The 24,961-nt window shown below is 33.9% G+C and overlaps 1 protein-coding gene across 1 annotated transcript; it reads left to right on the forward strand.

Moving 5' to 3' along the window:
* The first annotated feature begins 18,820 nt into the window (after nt 1–18,820).
* LOC134231172 (uncharacterized) lies at nt 18,821–24,529 on the forward strand. The gene has a single exon (XM_062713096.1). The coding sequence runs from the start codon at nt 18,821–18,823 to the stop codon at nt 24,527–24,529; it is 5,709 nt and encodes a 1,902-aa protein (XP_062569080.1).
* The last annotated feature ends 432 nt before the right edge of the window (nt 24,530–24,961 follow it).

Genomic DNA, 24,961 nt, shown 5'->3' on the forward strand with positions numbered 1-24,961 from the left:
AATAACTTTTAAACCGAGAATAATTTGGTAAGAAATATAAAACAAAAGTTGTGGGTAATTACGAGAGCTTTCATATTTGATTAACGAAAAGGGGCTGGCCCCTATAATTAGGGGTTAATAGCTCATACACGCTTTTTTTTGATGGCTAAAAATATTGGTATATTATGAAAAAGTTTGACTGAAATAATTTCGAACTTATAAAATCTTGTCATTTGATATAAAAAGAAATAAACTTCCAGCTATATTTAATTGTTTTTTTTATAAAACAAGTACATATATGTGAGAAACCTTTCAGGAACAAGTTGTCTACTATAGCCAGCCAAGCCTTTACTGCATACATGTGCACATTTTTAGTTGATGCATCTAAAAGATATAGTTTTGATTCGGTGTTTCTTTGTTTTCTTTTTATTCAAATAATTTTAAAATGTGATGATGTACACAACAATAATTAGTACCTTGTTTAGAGGATTTTTTCGCGCTTGTTTGTAAACAACGCGCGGCATTGTGGGAAATAGGAAGGTACTAAAGACGCGATGTACTAAACACTGATTTGACCTGATTCAAATTTGTCTGTAAATGTTCCAAACAATTGAATTTTTGTATAGCATATGCCTCGAAGTCATAAAGTCTGTACATAAGTAATTTAAAATACTCAATATTACCATTTAATTAAAAATTAAAACGTCAGGTAAATATCAGGTCTCTAGTATATCCCGTTTTTAGTGTGCCCCTTCGAGTCGACGTCGGCCACATGTTTGCCATGGTTTACAAACTGAAAATAGAATGATTTGTGAAGTTGAACATTTTCTCACAAAGAATCCGTTTGTAGACATGTACACACATTTAATCTGCAGCTACGAAGTACTTTGTCACTTCTCTGGAACATTATTCTAAGCAGAATTATCCCTATTCATATATTCTAAGAATCTTGTGTGAATTGTTTACGAGGAAATTCTGACTGTCACATTAACAAGGATGAACACTCTTGACTCTGCTTCGGATTCCCCAGTGATAATTGTATCGAGTGATGAAAGAGCTGACGGCGACATTTTAATGTATGATTGGCTTGGACCATTGGAATGAAGGTTAGAATATTTTTATTACTTAAAATTTACACTACTGATTACATGACAGTGACATACATTGGTGTTATTAGAAATACACAGACACACCGATATATTATCTGTTTTACAGTTCAGACGCTCTCTGTTTACCTTGTAAATCCCCACAGCTTTATATTTTATTTTTTTTAAATTTGAGGATGTAATTTCAACAGTCCTACTATCTATCATAGTGATCATACTCTATAATTCAAACTGCACTTAATGTTACAGAATATATTCAACTAATTATATATTGACAGTGTGACTGTAAGGGTGAGGGCAGATACTTATTTAGTTTTAATTTAGATTGTGCTTGTCAAGCCGCATTTGACATTTGGTGCATCCATGCTCAGTGTTCACACTGAGAGTTTATTCAAATGTTTAATTCGAATGAATTCACTGCTCGTTAAATTACTTCCCATTAGCTCCATGTGAACATGAGTAAGGATAGCTAATTCAAATTAAATAGAAATGAATTTTGAATGTAGCTTAAACATTTTAAAGAAGCTAAGCACTGTGTGTCCAAAGTATACTGCAGAAAAATTGTGTGGAGCAATGTGCAAGTCACAATCTTCTTTTGCCAAGGTCTTATCATAAGAGCTCCTCCTGCGAAATGATCAAGAATAATTCTTGAACTTTTAAGAAAATTTCATGAATTATATTCTTGAATCAGCTCATGAATTGTTCATGAAGATCCCATGAAGTTAAAATTGGACACTCATGATTTCATGGATTTTATTCATAAAAACCAAGTTCAAGAATATTCAAGAATTATTTGTTGTTCATGAACAAACTTGGATTTTTTAATTGCCTGCAAAATGATCAAGAATAATTCTTGAACTTTCAAGAAAACTTCATGAATTATATTCTTGAACTTTCAAGAAAAGTTCATGAATGATATTAATAGCTTCAATGCATTTTCATGAACTATTCATGAATAATTTGTAAAAGTTATTTAGGAATGTTCATGAACTATTCATGAATGTTCTTGCTTTTTGTAAACAAAAATGTAATAAATTATGCAAAATGAAAAACTGTAAAAGAAAATATTTTAATAGCATCTTGAAAGATTTCACAGAATTTTTGTTTTCCAATCATGGTAACAAAATCTTTGTTCAAGTAAACAACTCTGATAAGTGATATCGATAATAAATAAATTATGTAGTTCATTCTTAGTAAAATTATGAAAAATTTAATTCAAACGCGACTCTTTGCAGAATCCTTAACCTTACTTGGTCAAAAGGAGTGTGGGTTCCTTATTCAGCGTATTTCAGAGTGTATGCCTAAACTGGAATGATTTTTAATCCAAGTCTCACTGTCTGGCAGAAAAGTGTGTTCAGCAATTAGGGCATCAGCTAAAAGGGCTTTCAAGGATTTTGAGATGAGGTGGTCAAATAAAAAAAATCTTATTGGCTTTCCCTGTGGAATTTTCAGAATTTCATCACTTGGATACTTTGATCGATTACGATTCATATTTTCATCCATTTCTTTTGTTTTTCTTCAAGATCCTGGATTTTTTTTTTTTTTTTTTTTTTGGCAGCCAGAGTTTTTTTAATCTTCTGATCTCAACTCATCAACATTATCTGTGAACTGCTTCTCTTTTCCCTACAAGAACAAATATTTTCTGAAAATGCTCATATATGTGAAAACTTAAGACTAAATTTTTTTTTTGCATATTTGTTTCATTTAATTCTGCATCATAGGCACTGCCATATTTTAAAGCATTCCGAGCGGTAGGCCTAGTTTAGCCAGTTTCCCTTGCCCGCCATGTTCAAGATGTTATAGGTGAACAGGTTGAATTTTTCAATCTTTAATTATTAAATGTTACGTAATTTGGTTGGATCCTTACTCATAACAAAGTTTGACAAAACTATCATTAAAAAAGACATAACTGAACTCTTACAAATAGACAGTAACATCTTGACAAATATCTCACAGATTCAGCAATTGCCTCCATTTTTTGTAACTCACCATTAATATCTGCAGTTATGAAGTAAATTGATCCTCTGGATATTCCTTCTTCGTATTCTGTTATTTTCTTCAAAGGTTGACAAATAATGACTAGATATACGCTAATAATCCTCCAATTCTACCGATTCACTTTCCAACGTCTCGCGCGTTTCAAAGTTTGCGCCTTTTAAAAAGTGTCATGCAGAACTAATTAAGAAATAGTTTCGAATTGTCAAGATTGTTGTTAAACAAAAAATAACAAACACTATCTGAATGAATTTTCACTGATATTACTTTTTTTAAAATAATATAGGGTAGTTATATCATTTATTGAATTGGATTTTTTACGTTATACCTGTAGAGCCACAGTTTCGTATTTTCAAGTATGGCCGCCTCCATATCAAGAGGACAACAAATAAATCTTGGGAACCACTCGCCCTCAAACAGAATACCCTGAGCTATGAAAGTGTATAGGAGAATAGACTACAAAATACGAATGTGGATCATGTCATAGATACTTCACAACCATGCAGCCTGTGCTGTATCATTTACACACGATGTACAGAAAAATGTGTGACTTGATAACTGCATCAAAATATAAAGCGTTTGACCCAAGAATAGTACGGACAAGAGATATGATTTTTTAGCTGTCAATAAATCTATGCAGGGTTTTTTCTATGTCTTAAAAACAAGGGCCTGGGCCTTTCCAATTGGGAAAAATAGCGACATTTGGTTGATATTGGGAAAAGTATCATATTTAATATTTTTCTGTATAAATTCAAATAAGAGGGTTTTTGTTTTATTTGCAAAGTATTTCTTTGACTTATTTTGCATTCAGTCAATCAGTTTTGGGAGAATGCCTTTTAGATTTTTATTTGGAACAAAACTTTTGATAAAAATGTTACTGCGTTTGAACATTTTTTAACCGGTTTGTTTGTTTCGATTCTCTTTTGGGAATTTTCTTCAATGAAATTGGGAAAAACACATTCTTTTTACCATTGGGAATGGGGCCTTATACAGGCCCCCTACGACCCCTAAAAAACCCTGCTATGATACGTTTTTATGAAGATTATGAAATTTTTCCTAGACTGTAAGTCTGTTTCATTTTCTTACAACTTGTTAAAAGTGTGACAAATTGAGAAAATTCAGTCGAACAAAGTTGTGTCGTGAAAAATGAGATAATTTAAAGCACAACATTAATATAGCTGGCCATTTTAAATGATGAAGAAACATTAGTAATTCAATATGAGAAAAAAATGCTGTCAATATTGATGCAGTGTTCTATAAATTACGATCATAATTTAATTTCAATCTCCCTTCTAGTCAGTACATAACAGAGTTTTATTATCCTGAAGAATCTAAGTTACTGATTCGGAGAGTAGAAAATAGTGATTTTAACCTCTTATGTTCTCCTACTTGTTTCTGATCCAATACTTTCAAAATCAAAACAAAAGCATGTTTCCGTATATCAGGTTTTTTCCGCGTCATGTTTTTTCCGCGAATCAGAACCTAAATCAGTATATTAAATTTACGCGAATCAAATTTTCACTATTTCAAAGTCCCAGTGATTATATTATTAACAATTGTTTAAGCCTATGAAGGAATTGGATGTAAAATGTAAGGTTATTTTAAAAGCTAGTGTAAGTAGTGTTACAATATAGGGGTGAGAAATAGATCGATCGACCTTCACCTCTTCAATTTCGGAAGACACGCTCAGCTGATTACACACCTGTGTTGCGTACTAACTCTCAAATCCACAGAGATGTAAACATGTAAACAATCATAAGTCATTTAATGTTCCTAACTGACTAGCAGCTCATGTATAATTAGTTTAATAGCTTTTGCAAGGAACGTGACCCATACAATTAGCTAGCTTGTCAATTAGTAAACAAACAATAAGGGCTTATACCTATTACCGGTATCATGCGCTTGTCCTCTGATCCCTCTATTTCTACCCTCTACGATATAAGCTTTAAGAAATAATTCTATTACAAGAAGAAAATTTTATATTAAATTTACGCTGTTTTATTTTCCGCAATTCACAACTCGTCGCGAACAAAGCGGAAATTGGATACACGCGGAAAAATCCTGATATACGGTATTAATTAAACCAGGGTCTTGTTCAACAATTGCATCTGCATGCAAAAATTGTATTATGGGAGTAATGAGTGTTTTCTGGCGATCGTTTGTGACAATTATTTTTACATTTTTTGTCTTCATGAAAATTCATGAACATTCATTACCTTGAACTATTAAGTTTTTTTCTTTAGACTGAAAATTAACAATATTCATATTTGTTCATCATTTGTTCATGAACCATGAATTATGAATGTTTTCATGAATTTTATTCATGAACAACTTTTATGAACCTGTTAAGAATCCTTTAAGAACCATTCATGAACAATTATGAACAACTCATAAAGGTTCTTAAAATCATGAATATCATTTCGCAGGGGTCGCATTATGGGCAGGGATTTGTGCTGCTGTCTGGACTCGCTATAAATAGATGTTCTCAAAAAGTCTAAATTATTTAATATCATACTTTACTGACAAAAAAGGACAAATATTGCTCAGTTAAATTGCAAAAGAAATTTGTTTAAAAAAATTGTAATAATAGAAAGTTTGCTTTTTTGTTTGATAAGACTGCTGTAATGGTTTAATGTTTGTTTATTTGCCTTAATCATACATTTTTCAGTCATTTCATGGTGCCACCACTTGGGATGGTATTAGCTGCAAATATAGACTTGTACTCAGCACTTATTGCCTTTAAGAAGTATGAGATCCATTTTGTGCTAACACCTACCGTGACACAGAATCTTGGTTTATGCAGTCTCATAGGAGTAACCTGTCTAAAGCATTTAGCAATGGGATTGGAACCTGCGACGTAAGGTTCAGCTTCTTATTGATACTTTGATTTATAATATTTATTTGAGAATTTCACTCATTCACATACTTAGAGATGTTGATATATATTGTTGAATAGCATCAATTTAGACCTTTACTTAGCTAAGTAAACATGTACTGTGAGGTTTTTAAGGTCTCATTCATTTTATATGCCAGATGCATGTTAAGGAACATTACTGCATAAATGTTTTTGTCTTAAATTTGAAGCTCTTTACTAATATAAAGATATGTTAGTGTTAAACCTCTTCAAATTAGGGTAGACCTTTACTTTAAACTCAGCAATGTGAGTGTGTTGTGTGAACTTGTGTTAGCAAGACAGTGTGTTGTATGAATTTGTGTTAGCAAGGCAGTGTGTTTTGTGAACTTAATTGTGTTAGCCTGACAGTGGGTTGTGTGAATTCTTGTTAGCTTGACGATGTGTTGCGTAAACTCGTGTTAGCGGGACAGCGTGTTGTGTGAAATCGTGTATAAAGTGTAAGTGTGACAGTGTGTTGTGTAAGCTCGTGTTAGCTAGACAGAGTGTTGATTGAACTCGTATTAGCGAGACTTCGTGTTGTGTAAACTCCTGTTAGTGAGACTGCGTGTTGTGTAAACTCGTGTTAGCGAGACTGCTTGTTGTGTAAACTCATGTTAGCGAGACAGCGTGTTGTGTGAACTCTTATTAACAAGACAGCATGTTGTGTGAATTCGTGTTAGCGTGACAGTGTGTTGTGTGAACTTGTTATCCTGAAAATTTGTCGTGTGAACTGGTGTTAGAGAGATAGTGTGTTGTGTGAACTCGTGTTAGCGAGATTGCATATTGTGTGAACTCGTGTTAGCCAGACTGCGTGTTATGTGAACTCGTGTTAGCGATATTGCATGTTTTTTGAATTTGTGTTAGCATGACAGTGTGTTGTGTGAACTTGTGTTAGCCTGACAGTGTGTTGTGTGAAATGGTATTAGGATGACAGTGTGTTGTGTGAAATGGTATTAGGATGACAGTGTGTTATCGCAACAGCGTTTGGTGCGAACTTGTGTTAGTGAATAGTGAGACAGCCTGTTTTGTGAATTCGTGTTAGTGTGACAGTGTGTTGTGTGAACTCGTGTTAGCCTGACAGTGTGTTGTGTGAAATGGTATTAGAATGACAGTGTGTTGTGTGAAATGGTATTAGGATGACAGTGTGTTATCGCAACAGCATTTGGTGCGAACTTGTGTTAGTGAATAGTGAGACAGCGTGTTTCGTGACTTTGTGTTAGTGTGACAGTGTATTGTGTAAACTCGTGTTAGCGTGACAGTGTATTGTGTAAACTCGTGTTAGTGAGACTGCGTGTTGTGTAAACTCATGTTAGCGTGACAGTGTGTTGTGTGAATTCATCTAAGCATGACAGTGTGTTGCGTGTACTTGTGTTAGCTAGACTGTGTGTTGTTTGAACTCGTATTAGCGAGACTGCGTGTTGTGTAAAACTTGTGTTAGCAAGACAGCGTGTTGTGTGAACTTGTGTTAGTGAGACAGCGTGTTTGTGAATTTGTGTTAGCATGATAGTGTGTTGTGTGAACTCGTGTTAGCCTGATATTTTGTTGTGTGAAATTGTATTAGCGTGACAGTGTGTTGTGTGTAAGTGTGACAGCGTGTGGTGCGAACTTGTGTTAGTGCGAAAGTGTTTTTCAGTGTTGTGATGGCAAGCTGTGTGATAGCCTAATGGCGTCTTTTGTGTCGGTAAGATGGCACGCTTTTATGAAAGTGCTATTGAGCTTTAGCAAGTGGCCCTATCTGGACACGCCTTATTATAATTGATCAGTTCTCAGATATACAGTGAATTACCGGTATTATTGTCACCATGAAATCAGCATTTACAGTTGCAATTACCTAGTTAGTAATCATAAGATATTGGTTTGCCAGTTTTAAAATTATGGTGTTCCAATGATGTGAAGTTGCAGTGTGTTAGCATGTTAATTTCAACAGACTGCCACTCCAATGCAGCTTTAAACAACACGCTGCTGTGTTTACACAAAACAAAATATCATGCAAACACAACTCTAAACAATCTGTTGAGTGTTAGCTTCACTGCATGTTGGATTCAGTGTGCTGGCATACTATCACTGACGTACATGCTAGCACATTGTCACCTCGTGCTAGTATGTTGTCATAAATACTCTAGCACATTATCCTAAACCCACTAGTGCATGATTACTTTGCACTTGTATGTTGTCTTATTAGGGGATAGCATAAATGACTGCCTTAATTGGTGTAAACTTCTTTTAATTGATGAAAGAGTACATTAAAATTTACAAATTATACACAGAAAATGTGACAATATCTTATCTCTCAATTTGATAATCTAATTTATAATCTCATGAATTGCACTTTTTATTAGTAAAAGAATTATAAATTAAAAAATTTCAATTTCTTTTGGATAGGTGTGACTCATCTGAATACTGAATTTTGATACCAAGCATGACCATGATTTGCCAGAAGATCATCTGTTTGGATGTGACATGGAATAAACAGCATAGTGAAAATAAGTCAAGTTTTGGTTTGTGAAGACAATTTAAAACACACTGTGTATCATTTTTAAATTTTGATTTGACAACATAAATCCACAAATATGAACATATCAACTGCTCTCAGTTTTTCAAGTGAAATAGTTTTTGTAACAGAAATACATGTACCAGTAATTACATTGGAATAAATGTTATTTTTCAATATAATAATATTTTGTTTGTGTAGCATGTTGACCTCTTTATTAAGGTCTTCTCTTTCAAAGTTTAGACTTACTTATTCTAATGATTAAGATAGATCCTCTGTCTTCAGCAGGAATAGAAGATCTTGTAATACATGTATGTGTATTTTTTACAGTATAATGTAAAAAAAATTGTTATTTTGGCACATACAACTAATTAAAGGCATAAACATGTGTATGATTCCAAGGAATTCAGTACATAGGGCATGTACATGTAGTTTTCTAAAACAAGATTGAAGAGATGTCCAGTCGCATTTCAATGTCAACTCCAAAACTGTGCCTGTTGCATACTTATTAGCCCATCTGAGCTAAAGGAACCAGTAAATTTTTTAAAAACATAATTTTATCCATTATCATCATTGTCTAAAATTTCACAATATCATTTTCCAGAACCAAAGTGAAACTTGGCACAGAGCATCCTTAGTGTAGGGGATTCAAATTGTTCTTATGCAGGGCAATACCTTCAAAGAGATTTGTTTCTTTAATGCTGTAAATGTATTATATTTAGCTTGTACAATATTTGGTGGAAATTGACTTTTGAATAAGTTAGCGTAGATATTCTTATTTATGTTTATGTACAAGACTTTTAGCTTTGTACTTGATTTAGTGATTGCTGCATTCCGCCAAAGCCGCTAAAAAAGAATACACAGCCATATGTAATATGTTCATAATATACCTTTCAGAGAATTTTACACTCCTATTGAGGTACCACCAGTTGCTAGTGGAAAGCTTCAAATTCGAAACATACACAACACATTTCTGTGCGTTTATTATAAAAGTATTGTTCTACTTACTGATTGCAACTAATGAAGATTGTTCATCGTTATTGTAAATACATTTGGATTTTTTGAATTATTATATAATTTGTTTATTTTATTTACCTAGTTATATTGTATATTAAATGATTTTAAAGCCATTTTTAAGATGGTAATGTAGCAAAACACTTATGTTTCTGTAGTATGACACGTTTCACAAACATAATTGCAACAAACATGATATATCCGATATCAAAAGTCATAATATTGGAAGTTAAACTGTTGTGGATACGATTTCAAGAATGCTGTTAGAGAGAGTACCCTTTAGACCTCATGCTCACACCAAATTAAAGAATTCAAGTAAGGGTTTTTGAGACAAATCGAAAAAGAGAATGTTAGCAAAGTTGACAATCTAGACAGAAACATTGAATCTTTTGCTTATCGCTAGGAAGGAAGACCCACTCGTTGCTTTGCAACGAGCTTTGCTCTAGTTATTATTATTATTCTTTTTTTTCTTACCGATTTTGTGCACGCGATTTCTCGGAAACGGCTCGATGGATTTCCATGAAACTTTCAGGACTTATGTAACATTACTTGAACCTTATGCATTTTTTTCCGATTTGATGACGTCACTTCCGGTTTGGAGATATTGTCGATTTTATAATTTTTGAAGGGTCAGATTGTCCTCGAACGTTCTAAAAAATGGCTATAGATAGAAACGTGAAAATTTCAGGTATGATAGTCCAAAGTCTATAGATATGTAAAATTTATTTCATTTTTATCTGAAGTGCCGCACGTCGGCGCTCGCTATGGCGCAAAAATAGTCCTATCGCAAATTTCAAAATTTTTATCACCTTTTCTAGGATATCTTTTTACCTGGAAATATTTTGATAAAGGATGTAGAACAAAAGAAGTGTAGAATTCCAAGATCTTTCAAATGATATCTCAAAAAAAGGGCTGGCCCCTGAAATTAAGGGACTAGAGGGGCCAAAAGTTTTTTCTTTATATCTCAAACAGTACTGAGAATTTGTAATACGTCAAAGAAAAAAAGTTGTTCAAAATGTCAAGCTTAATCTATTTGAGCAATCAAAAAACGTCCGCCGTCGTCACTTCCGGCCAAACCGGAAGTAGTCGGAAAACGCGTATTTTTGCCGTTCTTGACAAGTTTTTGGGTAACATATGTCTCTGAGAGCATAAAAATTGATTTTCCGTCCGTCGTTATCACTTCCGGTCAAACTGGAAGTAGCCAAAAATAGCTTATTTTTGCATTAATTAACATAGTTTTAGAGGAGTCGAACCATTTTTAGGCATTTTTTCTCATTTTTGTGAAAAAAAAAGCTACTTCCGGTCAAACAGGTCGGAAGACCTTCTCGTTGCTTTGCAACGAGCTTTGCTCTAGTTATTATTATTATTATTCTTACCAATTTTGTGCACGCGATTTCTCGTAAACTACTGGGACGATTCTTATGAAACTTTCACATCTGATAGGTACTGATCTGAACCTTATTGGAAAATTTTTTTGTTGATGACGTCACTTCCGGTCGTGAGTTATCTACAATTTCTCTGATTTTAAAATGCAATTTTGTCTGAACTTAGTAGCGAAAACTGTTTAAGATATGAACGGGAGACTTATTTGAGATGATAGTTCATGACTTATAGCTTTGCAGAATCATCTTTCCGTGTGTCATCAATACTTCCGGTCGCTACCGGAAACGAATTTAAAAAACGCAATTTTTCAACTTTTATTAGCTCACCTGAGCCGAAGGCTCAAGTGAGCTTTTCTGATCACACTGTGTCCGTCGTCCGTCCGTCCGTCCGTCTGTCTGTCCGTCCGTCCGTAAACTTTTCACATTTTCGACTTCTTCTCAAGAACCACTGGGCCAATTTTGACCAAACTTGATACAAAGCATCCTTGGATGAAGGGGAATTTAAATTGTTAAAATGAAGGGCCAAGTCCCTTTACAAGGGGAGATAATCAAGAAAAGACAAAAAAAAGGTGGGGTTATAAAAAAATCTTCTTCTCAAGAACCACTGGGCCAGAAAAGTTGAAACGTATGTGGAAGCATCCTGGGGTAGAGAAGATTCTAAATTGTTCAAGTCATGACCCCCAGGGTAAGGACGGGGCCAGAATAGGGAATCAAAATTTTACATTGAAATATGTAGAAAATCATTTAAAAAATCTTCTTATCAAAAGCCAATGGCCCAGAAAAACTGAAACTTTTGTGGAATCATCCTTGGATAGTTTAAATTCTAAATTGTGTAATCAGGGGCCCTGTGGGTAGGACGCTGTTGTTTGGTTTTTGTTTCGTATTCTTTAGATTTTCTCCCGATCGGGCTCGGTATTCTGAATATTGCGATATCCGATATCAGAACGAGGCTCTTTGTTATCAACGGCCACGTTGCGTTGGGCGAAAGAGACATTGCTGAAAGCTGATCCAATTTTAACTTTAATTGATAAACTTGATTCGTATTCGTTCATTTGTAGAGGTAATATTTTAAACATCGAACCGATTCAATGATGGAGATGGTCCGAGATCATCCTGATGCAATGTTTTCATAATTTGCATTGAGACTCAAAAGAGTTATGAATTCAACATTTTTATTTACTCAGACTTATTCTGCAATCAATATCGCCGACTAGTCTGGCGATTTTATAAACGAAGATATTCACCTTAACGCCATGTTTTTGTAAATACCGATGTTTATTGACTTTATTCACAAAGCTTGAAAAAATAATGCACAATGGACACAATGGAAACTCGCACTGTAGGCATAGGCGCCCGGCATAGGGGCGAGATATAGGATGTGGCAAAACAACTTATAATACAATATTTATATTTTAATTGATAAATCAAAATCGAAATGTACAGGTTTAGGAAAAAAGTCTATCAAGGAAATAGAAAAGCATGGTATAACTTATGAAGTGATGCAGTCAGTATTATGGGATCCAGTTATATTGTACATGTATTTGAAGTATCATGCCATATAATCTGAGACTCTTCTTGCCCTGGATCATAAAACAGACGTAGACTTAAGTCAAATTTTCAACATAACCACTTGTAGAATGTTTATTAACTACATGATTAATTAAAAAATTTGCAAGTAACAATACAAGTGTGAATTGGTACTAAAACATTTTTTTAATTTTTAAGCTTGACCTCAACATCATTGAAGTATAAAAAAAAAAGATTTTGACTTAATTAAGCTAAAGATGTTTCATGATCCAGGCGCCAGACTGAATAATAAATAAAAAGACTCAATAAAGTTGGTGTGTTGTGTTGTATTGTTTCTTGTTTACTGTATAACATTATATTTGCATTTAATCTAAGTTTTGGGGAGCTACCCTTTCTTGAGAAATGGGGAAAATTATCCGGGGTTTTGGGACCAGTCAATCAGGTGCAGGGTGAGCCCTGCTGGGGGGAAAATTGAATTTCAGTATTTTTATGACCATCTTAAGCGCATAAAGTAGCAAAGTAAAACTATACTGGAAACCAACTATTTTTAACGTTCACATCATTTTATTCAAAACAAATTAGGCAGTTTGAAATTATTATTTGCGACTTGAAGTAGGTCGTAAAACTCACAATAATATCTTGCATGCGAATAAAAGTTTTCTACAATTCCAAGCAAACATAAATGGCTCTCGACGGATTATTAAAAATTCAAAATCAGGAAAACTTGAAGTAGGTCTATAAAACATTCAGACAATAATTATCTTGCATGCGAAGTTTTAAAAGTTGGTTTACAGTATTCCACTACTGATAATCATGATAATTTTTATGCGCCCCGACCCGGATTGATAGATCCGAGGCTTACAACCTACTCCGGATATATTAAAATTTAGGGGACCATGCAAATTATTTCAATATATCTGTAATTCAATGTGAGCGAAATTTTTAAACCGCCATTTTGTAAAGGTCAATCCCAATCAAAAATAAAAATAACAAACCCAAAGTAATTAATTTGGTCAACCCAACAAATTAATATTATGATGGTCATCGCTTATCCATAATAGTGAACAGATTACATGGAATATTAGTTTTTGATAAAATTATTTCTTTCTGTTGCATTGAAATCTTTAAACCGCCATTTTGTTCAACATCAAAAATAAAAATATAATTAATTTGGTCCAACAAATTAATATTATGATGGTCATCGCATTCTTTTGCGTTTTAGTTTTTGATAAAAATCACCTGACTCTATATAAATGGATCAATTACATTTTGCTTACGGTTTACGTTGCATATATATCATTGTATGTGTACTCGAGTTAATCTCAAGATTGTTAGCATTCGAATTTAGGCTCTTCAATAGCCATAACTAGTTCGTATTAAGTTTTAAAGTTTAGGTTTTTCTTTTTCTGTGGGGTTCTTTGATTATGTTTTAAAACGTCAATATGTCAGCATACATGAAACAAAGAATTTAACAGTAATTAATATTTTTTGTAAAGGCAGTATAAAAACAGATATAGTGAAACATTAATTCACACCTTTGTATATCAGTCAGTCAGTCAGGTATAATGGAGTACTGTCAGCAACCATAACGACAGCCGTCAGGGAATACTTCAATATAACCGTTATGAAAATAACTCATTATCACCTTTCGGTACCGCTCAGTATAAGCGATATTTCAATATAGCCGATTTCAATATAACCGTTATTTTAATGCAAAGAATATGAGAGGCTTAAACTGGGGATTTATTTTTATTTCAAAATAAGTGGAATTTCGAAGTAAGCAATTTTAATATAAGTGGAGTCAGCTGTATATTGTTTTTGTCCTGTCTGTTTATCTGTTTGTCTGCCTGTTGTCAACTTTAACCTTTGCCATAATTTTGAACCTTTAGAGATAGAGACTTGATATTTGGTATGCACACTCCACTAATAAAGTTCTTTCAAAAAACACCAAGGTCAATGACCTTGTGACCTTGACTATGACCTACATGTCGAAAATAGCTTTTTCTAACTTGTGCCGTAACGTTTGAATAATAGAAGTTAGAGATGTTATATTTGGTATGCATACTTCACTAATTAAACTCATACAAATGACACCAAGATCAATGACCTTGTGACCTTGACTGTCAAAAAATTGCTAAGAATAGCTTTTTTCAAACTTTTGCCACTATTTCTTGAAGTAAAGGAGATACCGACTTCATTTTTTGTATGCATACTCCACAGATGAAGTTATTTCAAATGACACCAAGGTCAATGACCTCATGACCTTGACCGCAAACTATATGCTAAAAATAGCTTTTTGAACTTTCACCATAACTTTTGAACCATAGGAGATAAACTGATAAAGACTTCATATTTGGTATGAATTCTCCACTAATAAACTTCTTTCAAACTACATTAAGATCAATGACTTTGTGACCTTGACTGTGACCTATATGCTAAAAATAGTTTTTTGAAACTTTGTTGCCGTCCGGCGCATAGTGTTTCAAAAACACTTCTTGTTACTTTTATTTTCTATTTTTTATAAAGGAAAAAAAACTTTGAGCTTTTCATAATTATAAGTTGAAATTTTTACTTATTAAAAGGGGAAAATGGGATATTCAGGGGAAATTTTCTCTTTGTGGAAAATTATGGAATATTGGTAGTAGATCTGTCCTAGATTAATCCCTATATTGTAATAATGAATTATCTTGACTGGAAATTGTATGCTAAATGTATAATTTTTATTTTGCACTTTTTTAAAAAGAATTAATTTAAATTATACATGTATTCCATTGCTTTAAAGACTGTAATGTCTACTTGACGTAAAATATTTTTTGCTTTAATTGAAGCAAAAACTAGCCTTAATCAATCATCCCATGGTTACAGCAATAATTTAATAAGGAAGATAATAAATTGCATTGAATTGTTGAATACATTTTCCATAGTGCAGAAATGATTAATTTATAGGCCCACTCTGAAGGAGTGGTATACTATTTTACCTATGTGTGTACCAAATTTTCATGACAGTTCTCTCCGCTACTCATCACTGACTCTTGAAATTGTAGCGCTTTGTTGGTATTATAAGTTTAGTTAGTGCTAAGGGGGATTTTTTTGGTAGAAATTGGTTCATCTTTTGTTATTATAAACTGCATAGAATTTTTAAATCCACTGTGACAGTATAGAGTGAATTTCTTTTAAAGTTTTGTATCACTTCAAAGAAATATTTGACACATACATGTACTAGTTAACTTTAAATGGCATGATTCTGTTTATTTTTTAAGGTAAGTGCTAGCTAATAGGAAGTTTTATTTAAAGATTTTGAATCTTAAATAGCTAGAGGGCACTGTGTAATATCAGTTTGTTTCACTTTGTCAACCTTTACACTTGGGTTATCTGTCCCTTTGCACTTTTGTAATGCAACATCAAGTAATGTTTTACTTGCAACTTTTCCTACTTAATTTTTATACCCCCGCAAACGAAGTTGGGGGGGGGGGGTATATAGGAATCACCTTGACCTCTGTCCAGCTGTCCTTCTGTCTGTGCAATCTTGTCCAGTCCATATCTTTTTTACAGAGGGTCATTAGAATCGACTACTCCACACTAAGATTGTCCATGGTCTAAGGGTGTGTCATGACCTTGACCCAAGGTCATTTGAGAAAGTTCAAGGTCACTGGAAGAAATATTTCATTATTCGTGTCCGGTCCATATCTTTCTTATGGATAAACTTAATAGGTTCTCATTTCACACAAAGGTTGCCCATGACCCAAGGGTGTGTCATGACCTTGAGTCAAGGTCATTTGGGGAAGTTGTGAAGGTTAGCTCAAGGTTAAAGAAAAAGTTCATTCTCTGCTACTCCAAATCCAGTTTTGTATCTTTCTTCACTGGATAAACTTGAAAAGTTTAGGTTTCATTTCACACAAAGATTGCCCATGACCCAAGGGTGTGTCATGACTTTGACCCAAGGTCATTTGGGGAAGTTTAAGGTCACTGGAAGAAAAATTTCATAATTTGTGTTTGATACATATCTTTATTATGGAAAAACTTACTTCTGAAAAACCCAGCGGGGGTATTTTGTCCTGTTTGGACAGTTCTAGTTTTTTTCAATAATTGATAGAGGAAGACAGATATTTTTGGTTAATTGCACTAGATTCTGGTCACAATGGTCATGCTCACTTGCATGTAAATACTTTTTTTTTTGGACAATGATTTACATGATGGGTTGATTTATTGATGAAATTTCATTTTTTTTTTACATATACGGCCTCTGGATAGAAGGGTACATTTGCATTTTGACTTTGGTTGATAATGTAATAAATTCAATTGATAGGAGTTGGGGAGAGTTTTTTGATATCTGATAAAAGGTATCAATTGATTGGGAGCATTTCTATTTTGGTTTAATTTAAACATGTAATATATACTTCCTATTATTTGTTTTTTCCATAAGATATTAATGAGGTCTGTGTTGATATGTCAACTGATAATGTTATTTACCTAATTGGTCATTTTAATAATGAGTTGGAAATTTTAGAATTGTACAAAAATTGATAAAAAAAAATTCTTTTCCCCTTTCCTTTTTTTCTAATACCCGATATATAGAAGGATGTACAATTGAGCCATGGTAATAAGGATTATTATATCTACCTGATAAGGTCTGTTTGGAAAAAAAAACATACCTATATATATTATTAACTTTGTCCTTTGTAGATGCCTAGACGAAAGTATTGGAGGATGAGTGGTGCCAGGAAAGAGATACGGACTGACAAGACTGAGGAGACTGGCCTCATGAAAAACAGTAAAACAATGTCTGACCTGGACTTGACTGAGGAGACTGGCCTCTTAAAAAACAGTAAAACAATGTATGACATTAGAATGACTGAGGAGACTGGCCTCGTGAAAAACAGTAAAACCAATGTTGACCCTGAGGAGCCTGCCCTCAGGTTACAAAAAAAACAGGAAAACCCAAAAACTTGTGAAATGAATCTGCTCAAAGAACTTTGTGATATGAATCTGGCAAATGAACTTTGTGAAACAAATCTGCTCAATGAATCTCATGAAAAGAATTTGCAAAACAATATTGAACAAAAATGGACAAACAATGCCTTGATCACTAAAACTGTACTACATAATCATGGTGTAATGGCTGAAGAAAGTAAATCATGTAGTCAAGAAGACAACCAGGTATGCAATACAAAATTAGTATTTGGGTCATTTCATCAAGGAGATGCAAGGTTTTCATCATTTTCTAGAGGAAGTCAGTGTACCTGCAATGCTCTTACTATGTTGATGAAAAGTTATGAAGGATTTTCATTCTCCACAGAATTTATTGATAGCATTTTAATAGCAGGAGATCAGGTTTATGTTATGTTGGTCAAGAATTTGCTGCAAAGACAAATGTTCTTTAACAAACTACTTAAATTTGATGAGTTGCCAAGTAACTTAACTTTGGGAGAAAATCATCATGTCATTGAGAAATTTGAAACTATGTGGGGATTACTTGTCTCTGACGAACAAAACAGCCAAGTGAAATCATTGCATCAAGCTTTAGAGGAGGCATTTCAGGTTTCTAGATATTTGCTGATAATGATCGGGGCAATTTGTTCTAGTATATACAAAGTGTCAGACAATGAATATTACTTTTTTGACTCTCATTCCCATGACAGTGATGGCATGTCTGCCTGTGATGGAAAATCAGTACTAGTACAAAGCAAGAGTATTGATGATTTGGTGTCATATTTGTACAGGATGTATAACAGCATGCATATAGACTTTGCAATGCAGTTTGAAATCTTGCCAATCTCGATCAAGACTTTGCATCATAGTTTTCCAGAAAAAAGCCCATTGCAGAAAAGATTTTACAAAATGGATGATCATCTCTCATCTGTGACGAATTCAGATCAAAACCCATGCAAAAAAAGGTATATGAGAGAGTATATGAGGAGAAAAAGACAGAATGTACAATTTAAGCAAGTAGAAAGAAACAAAGAAGCACTTTCAAAAAAGTTGAGAAGACAAAATGATGATATAAAAAGCAGAGAAACTGAAATTGCAACATTTGCAAGGAAATTAAAAAGGCAGAATGCTGAAATAAGAGAAAAAGAAAAGGAAAGAGACACAGCTGCTAGAAAGTTAAAACGACAGAATGTAGAAATAAAAGAGAAAGAAAGGGAAATGAATACCGCTGGTAGAAAGTCAAAGCGACAAGATACTGAAATTAAAGAAAAAGAAAGGAAAATGGAAATGCAAGAAAGTTAAAGAAATGTTAAAGAAAGAATGCTTAGAAAGTCAAAGGTTGAAATTAAAGAGAAAGGGAAAATGGATAAGTTTGCAAGAAAGTTAAAGAGACAGCTGGTAGAAAGTTAAAGCGACAAGATGTTGAAATTAAAGAGAAAGAAAGGAAAAGAATGTTAGAAAGTTAAAGCGACAAGATACTGAAATTAAAGAGAAAGAAAGGGAAATGGATAAGTTTGCAAGAAAGTTAAAGAGACAAAATGTTGAAATTAAAGAGAAAGAAAGGGAAATGGATAAGTTTGCAAGAAAGTTAAAGAGACAAAATGTTGAAATTAAAGAAAAAGAAAGGGAAATGAATACTGCTGGTAGAAAGTTAAAGCGACAAGATGTTGAAATTAAAGAGAAAGAAAGGAAAATGAATACTGCTGGTAGAAAGTTAAAGCGACAAGATATTGAAATTAAAGAGAAAGAAAGGAAAATGAATACTACAGGTAGAAAGTTAAAACGTCAGAATGTTGAAGTGCAAGAAAAAGAAAAAGAGGGCAGTAGAATTTCAAAAAGAAAATGCAGAGAAAACCCAATTGTTCTTGAAAAGGAAAGGTTAATAAAGAAAGCTAAACGAAGTAATGTGTCATTTAGAGAAAATGAGAGATTGTTAAATAAGGAGCAGAAACAGAAGCAAAGAGCAGATAAAGAGTATTGTGAAAAAGTAAATGAACAAAAAAGACGGAAAAGATTTGGAGCAGATATTGGGGATTGCATTCAAAATTTTCATGAACAGATTAGACATGGTCCAATTTTTGTATGCTCATGTTGTCAGCAAACATGGTTCAAAGAAAGTGTTTCTAAAGTGGAAAACCTCAAACTAGATGATGAGTGTAAAAGCAAGTTTCTTACCAGCACTGTCTCTGTTGAAAATATGGAATGGATTTGCAATACTTGCTCTTCATCAATAAGAGAAAACAAAATTCCAAAGTTATCTGTCTTAAATGGTATGATGTGGCCACTTAAGCCAATGGAATTAGATTTGTTTCCTTTAGAAGAAAGGCTTGTATCACTGAGAATACCTTTTATGCAAATAAGAGAGTTGCCAAGGGGTGGACAATATTCTGTTAGGGGAAATATTGTGAATGTTCCTGTTGATATTCAACCTACTGTAAATAGTCTGCCAAGAAAATTAGATGAAAATGTCACAGTTCCTGTCAAACTAAAGAAAAAGTTGTCATATCAAAAATGTGATTATCATGAAAATGTACGACCAACAAAAGTAATGATGGCGTTGCACTGGCTTATGAACAATAGTGACTTTTACAAGAATGCAAATATCAATGTTGATGACAACTGGTTTCAAGAAATAACAACTTCAGCAAGTGAAATTGTTCAGGAATTTGTGAAAACACAAATGAGAAGAGATCAAAATACTGATGATGATGATGAGACGGTTGATAATGATGTTGATGAATTCTGTGAAGTAGATGGAGTTGGTAGAGATGGTAATTGTGACACTCTGTTAGATGATGCTTCACGAGACATGAATCAGGTTTACACATTTGCTCCAGGTGAAGGACAACGCCCACTTAGTTTATATCAAGATCAAACAGCTGAGTATTTATCATTTCCAACAATTTTTTGTGGAAAGGGAAGATTACAAGATGATGAAAGACAAGTACGTGTGTCCTATGCAGATATTGCTAAATGGGAATTAAGAAGTGTTGATAGACGTGCTGCCCAGTCTGTTCCAAATTTGTTTTTCAAGTTGAAAAAAATACAAATGAAGCAAGTTACAGACAAATGCAATCTGGCTCTTAGAAAATGTAAAACCAAAGGAAAATCCATGACAGCAAATGAAATGAAGAATCCGGAAAATGTGAATAATCTTGTTAGACATGATGAAGGTTTTTTTGTGTTCAGACAGTTACGAAATTCACCTGCATATCTTGAGACTAGAAAAAAAGATGTATTTGCTATGATCAGACAGCTAGGTCTACCAACATGGTTTATGTCACTGTCTGCTGCAGATACAAGATGGAATGATCTCATCAGAGCACTTGGAGTGTTAAATGATGGAAAAGAATACACTGATGAAGAAATCGACAGTATGACTTGGTTTGAAAAATCAAAATTAGTACAAAAAGATCCAATCACTTGCTCCAGGTACTTTGATCATAGATTCCGTATGTTTATGAATTCAGTGTTGAGAAGTGATCACCATCCAATTGGGATTGTAAAAGACTTCTTCTACAGAACTGAATTTCAGCAAAGAGGATCACCACATATTCATATGATTGTTTGGATAGAAAATGCACCAAAATATCATGAAAACAATGAACAGGTAATAGTAAATTATGTAGATAATTACCTGAAATGTGAAAAGAATGAAGAGGATGATTTGACTGACTTGCAAGTGCACAAACATTCACAGACATGCAAAAAGAGAGGTAAAGCTGTATGTCGATTTGGTTTTCCCCTTCCTCCTCTTGAAGAGACTTTGATTTTGGAGCCACTAGAGTGTGATGTTGATAAGTACAAGAAAATGTATGATGATATTCAAAAACAGCTAAATGATATGAAAAATGGATGTGATTTGCCCTACAAGGAACTCCTGAGCACAGTACTTAAGATATCCGAGGAAGATTACATTAAATCCATAAGAAGTTCACTGAGAGGTCCAAAGGTCTTTTTAAAAAGAAGTCCATGTGATATGAGGGTAAACTCATACAACAGTGTTGTTCTTGATGCTTGGAAAGCTAACATTGACATTCAGTATATTTTGGACCCATATGCGTGTGCAATGTATATTGTTTCTTATATAAGTAAATCACAAAGAGGGATGAGCGATTTACTTAACAGAGCTGCAAAAGAAGCTAGAGAAGGAAATCTTGACATAAAAAGACAGGTACGTCATATTGGAAATCATTTTCTCAATAGTGTAGAAGTTGGAGCACAAGAAGCAGCATATTTAGTGTTACAAATGCCAATGACAAAAGCTTCAAGGGATGTTGTTTTTATCAACACAAGTCCATCAGATGACCGAGTAATTCTCATCAAAACAGATGCTGAATTAGAAAAATTGACACCAAATTCTACAGATGTTGAATGCAGCAATGTAATTAAACGGTATGCAAATCGACCAAAGCAGCTTGAAAACTGGTGCTTAGCCGATTACGTATCACAGCTAGATGTTGTATTTCCTAAAGATACCGAAAAAGAGTTCGCTGAAAATGAAGTGAATGATGATGATCAGGACAATCAGTCAGATGATGACAATTCAGATCTCGAATTTGGTGAAAGTGATACATTAGTTACACTGAGAAATGGCATAAAGATCAGACGTCGTAAAATGCCAAGGGTAATTAGATATGTCCGATTTAATATCAAAACTGATCCAGAAAATTACTATAGAGAAAAACTCATGTTGTTCATGCCTTGGAGAAATGAATCCGTTGATCTAATATCAGGGATGGAGACATTTGAGAAGTCATTTCATCTGAAGAAGTCGTTTCTTACGCACAAGGTCATGGAATATGAATTCAATGCTGAACAGCTTGATGCAGCTTTGCAAATGGCAAATGAGGACTTTTCAGAAGCTTTTGATGAATTGGCACCAGATGCTCAGCAAAGAGAGGCAGAAGATGAAAATGAGGGATCTCTTGAATCTGAAAACTTTGTTCAATTTAATCCTGAGAGGCCTATTGAACAGAGACAGTATGATATAGGATCTGACCTTGGCATTCCATCAACAAGACAAATAACTGAAGAAAGTTCTGTTAGATTACCAGACAATGAATACCTGAAACTTTTAGGAAGTCTAAATGTAAAGCAGCGGGAATTTTTCAATCATGTCCTGCACTGGGTAAAAACCAAGACAGAACCTATTTATTCATTTTTATCTGGAGGTGCTGGTGTTGGCAAATCTGTTTTGATAAGAGCACTTTATCAAGCTCTGCACAGATATCTATGTTCCACAGAAGGTGAAAATCCAGATGACATAAGAGTACTTCTTTGTGCTTATACTGGCAAGGCGGCATACAACATTGGAGGAGCAACTATAGCATCTGCTTTCCATCAAAAAATTAATCAAAGTCAACAAAGCTTGCACTGTGATGAATTGAACACTTTTCGTACCAAGTACAAAAACCTAAAATTGATCATTATTGATGAGATATCAATGGTTGGTAATAGATCATTAGCACTCATTGACAGTCGTCTACAACTTCTCACAGGCATCAAGAAACCATTTGGTGGTATAAGTATCATTGCTGTTGGTGATTTTTTCCAACTTAAACCTGTGATGGACCGTTGGATCTTTCAAGATTTAAATCATGATGCTCAAGCTCTTGCAAACAATCTCTGGAAGGAGCATTTTTGCATTTTTGAGTTGGATGAAATAATGCGCCAGAAAGACGATCTTGAGTTTGCTCAACTTCTAAATCGCCTTCGTTACAATATCATGACAGAAGAAGATATGAATGTAATACACAGATGCATGATAACAGAAACGAGTGACAATTATCCACATCATGCTCCTCATCTCTTTACACAGAATTCTAAAGTAGATGCATACAACAATCAGTTGATTGAAAAACTTGAAGGAGAAAAGGTTACAGTGAATTCAGTGGATACAGTTCTAAAGGATTATTCAAAGGAACTTAAGGAAAAGCTGCTGAGATCTCTATCTAAAGCAGATGATGTTAGCAAAACTGCTAATTTGATGCAAAAACTGATTCTTGCTATTGGGATGATCTATGATATCTCAGTCAATGTTGATGTATCTGATGGTCTAACAAATGGATCAACATGTAAGGTGCAATTAATTGAAAGAAGAATAGAAGGAATATCAAGACCAAGTATCGTGTGGGTCAATTTTTTTGATGCAGCTATTGGAAAAATTACTCGCAAGAAATACAAACATTTGTATCATGATGGGATTAATGTGGACTGGATACCAATTTTTGAAGTTCAGAGGTCTTTTGTATTGAATTACAATACTTTTCAGAGAATTCAATTTCCGTTACGCCCAGCTGCAGGGAAAACAGTTCATAAAGCGCAAGGTTGCACTGTTGATGAAATTGTAATTGATTTGTCTCAGACTAGAGTGAGGAAAAATGCACATATTCACTATGTAGCACTAAGTCGAGTACGATCAGTGAATCATCTGCACATCCTAAACTTCAATGAGCAGGCATTGGCTATGGATGAACAAGTGGTAGAGGAAATGGATAGAATGAAAAAAGATGTGCCGCTGTTACTTTGTTATGTCCCATTATACCAAGTTGATTTTAATTCTTTTAAAATTGCTTTCAACAACTGTAGATCACTTCATAAACACTTCCAACAAATTCAAGATGAACCAAATATTGTTGCATCAGATGTAGTTGGATTCTCAGAGACAAGATTAACTAGTGTTGATGTAGCTGAAAATTATCAACTGCAGGGATACACAGCAGTATTTAACCATGAGACTACAGATAATATGGACAGGCGCCCTTATCATGGAACAGCAGTTTATGTGAAAAATGTCTACAACACAACCTGCATCTCAAAGCTGAACACTGGTTCCATGGAGTTCATCATGGTAAATATACATGTAAACCAAAGTAGAGTTGTCCAAGTTGTAGTTATTTACAAATATCCATCTTGCTCTTTTGGGGAATTCAAACAGGATATGAATGTGCATATAAAGCCCTTGATTGATGAACAGAAAGACTTGGTATTCTTAGGAGATTTTAATTTTGATTTGTTTGCTGGGCATACAGACTTTCTAACTTTTATGGAAAGAGGCTTCAGCTGTAAACAAATTGTGAGTAAGACTACTCATGACTCTGGTTCGAAACTTGACTTGATTTTTACAAACATATCTCCATGTGAAACAGATGTGATTGAAGCATACTGGTCAGATCATAAAATGGTGTACTGTGCATTTGATAAGACGTAAGCACTAAATACAATGGGGCACGAAAGTAAAAAAAAAAGCAGAGGGAGATCCATAATTATGCCCCCTCCCTCATCCCTTTGTCCCATCTTTGTATACCCCTCAAATTTTTGGGGGTATACTGGATTCAACATGTCCATCTGCCTGTGTCTTAATTTGTCAAAGTTAATTTTATTTAATATGCTGTCATGACCAGCAGCTAAAATGATTTAGATCAAGGTCACAAAGATTATATGTTTATGTTTATGTTTTGGGGTGAATATTAGGTTATATATACTTTGGCAAATTAATTATTAAGGTTTCTTATGAAAAAGAGATCTGTCGTGATCTCATTGGATATAATGATTGTACAAGATCATTCAATAATTAATATGACTATGAAGTTAAGTATTCTTTGATCCAAAACATTTTAAAGCTTGAACAGTGGGTAATTGT

The sequence above is a fragment of the Saccostrea cucullata genome, unplaced genomic scaffold (assembly GCF_032062105.1).
Source record: "Saccostrea cucullata isolate Sc308-1 unplaced genomic scaffold, CSIRO_AGI_Scuc_v1 ctg4284, whole genome shotgun sequence".
NCBI classification, from domain to species: Eukaryota; Metazoa; Mollusca; class Bivalvia; order Ostreida; family Ostreidae; genus Saccostrea; species Saccostrea cuccullata.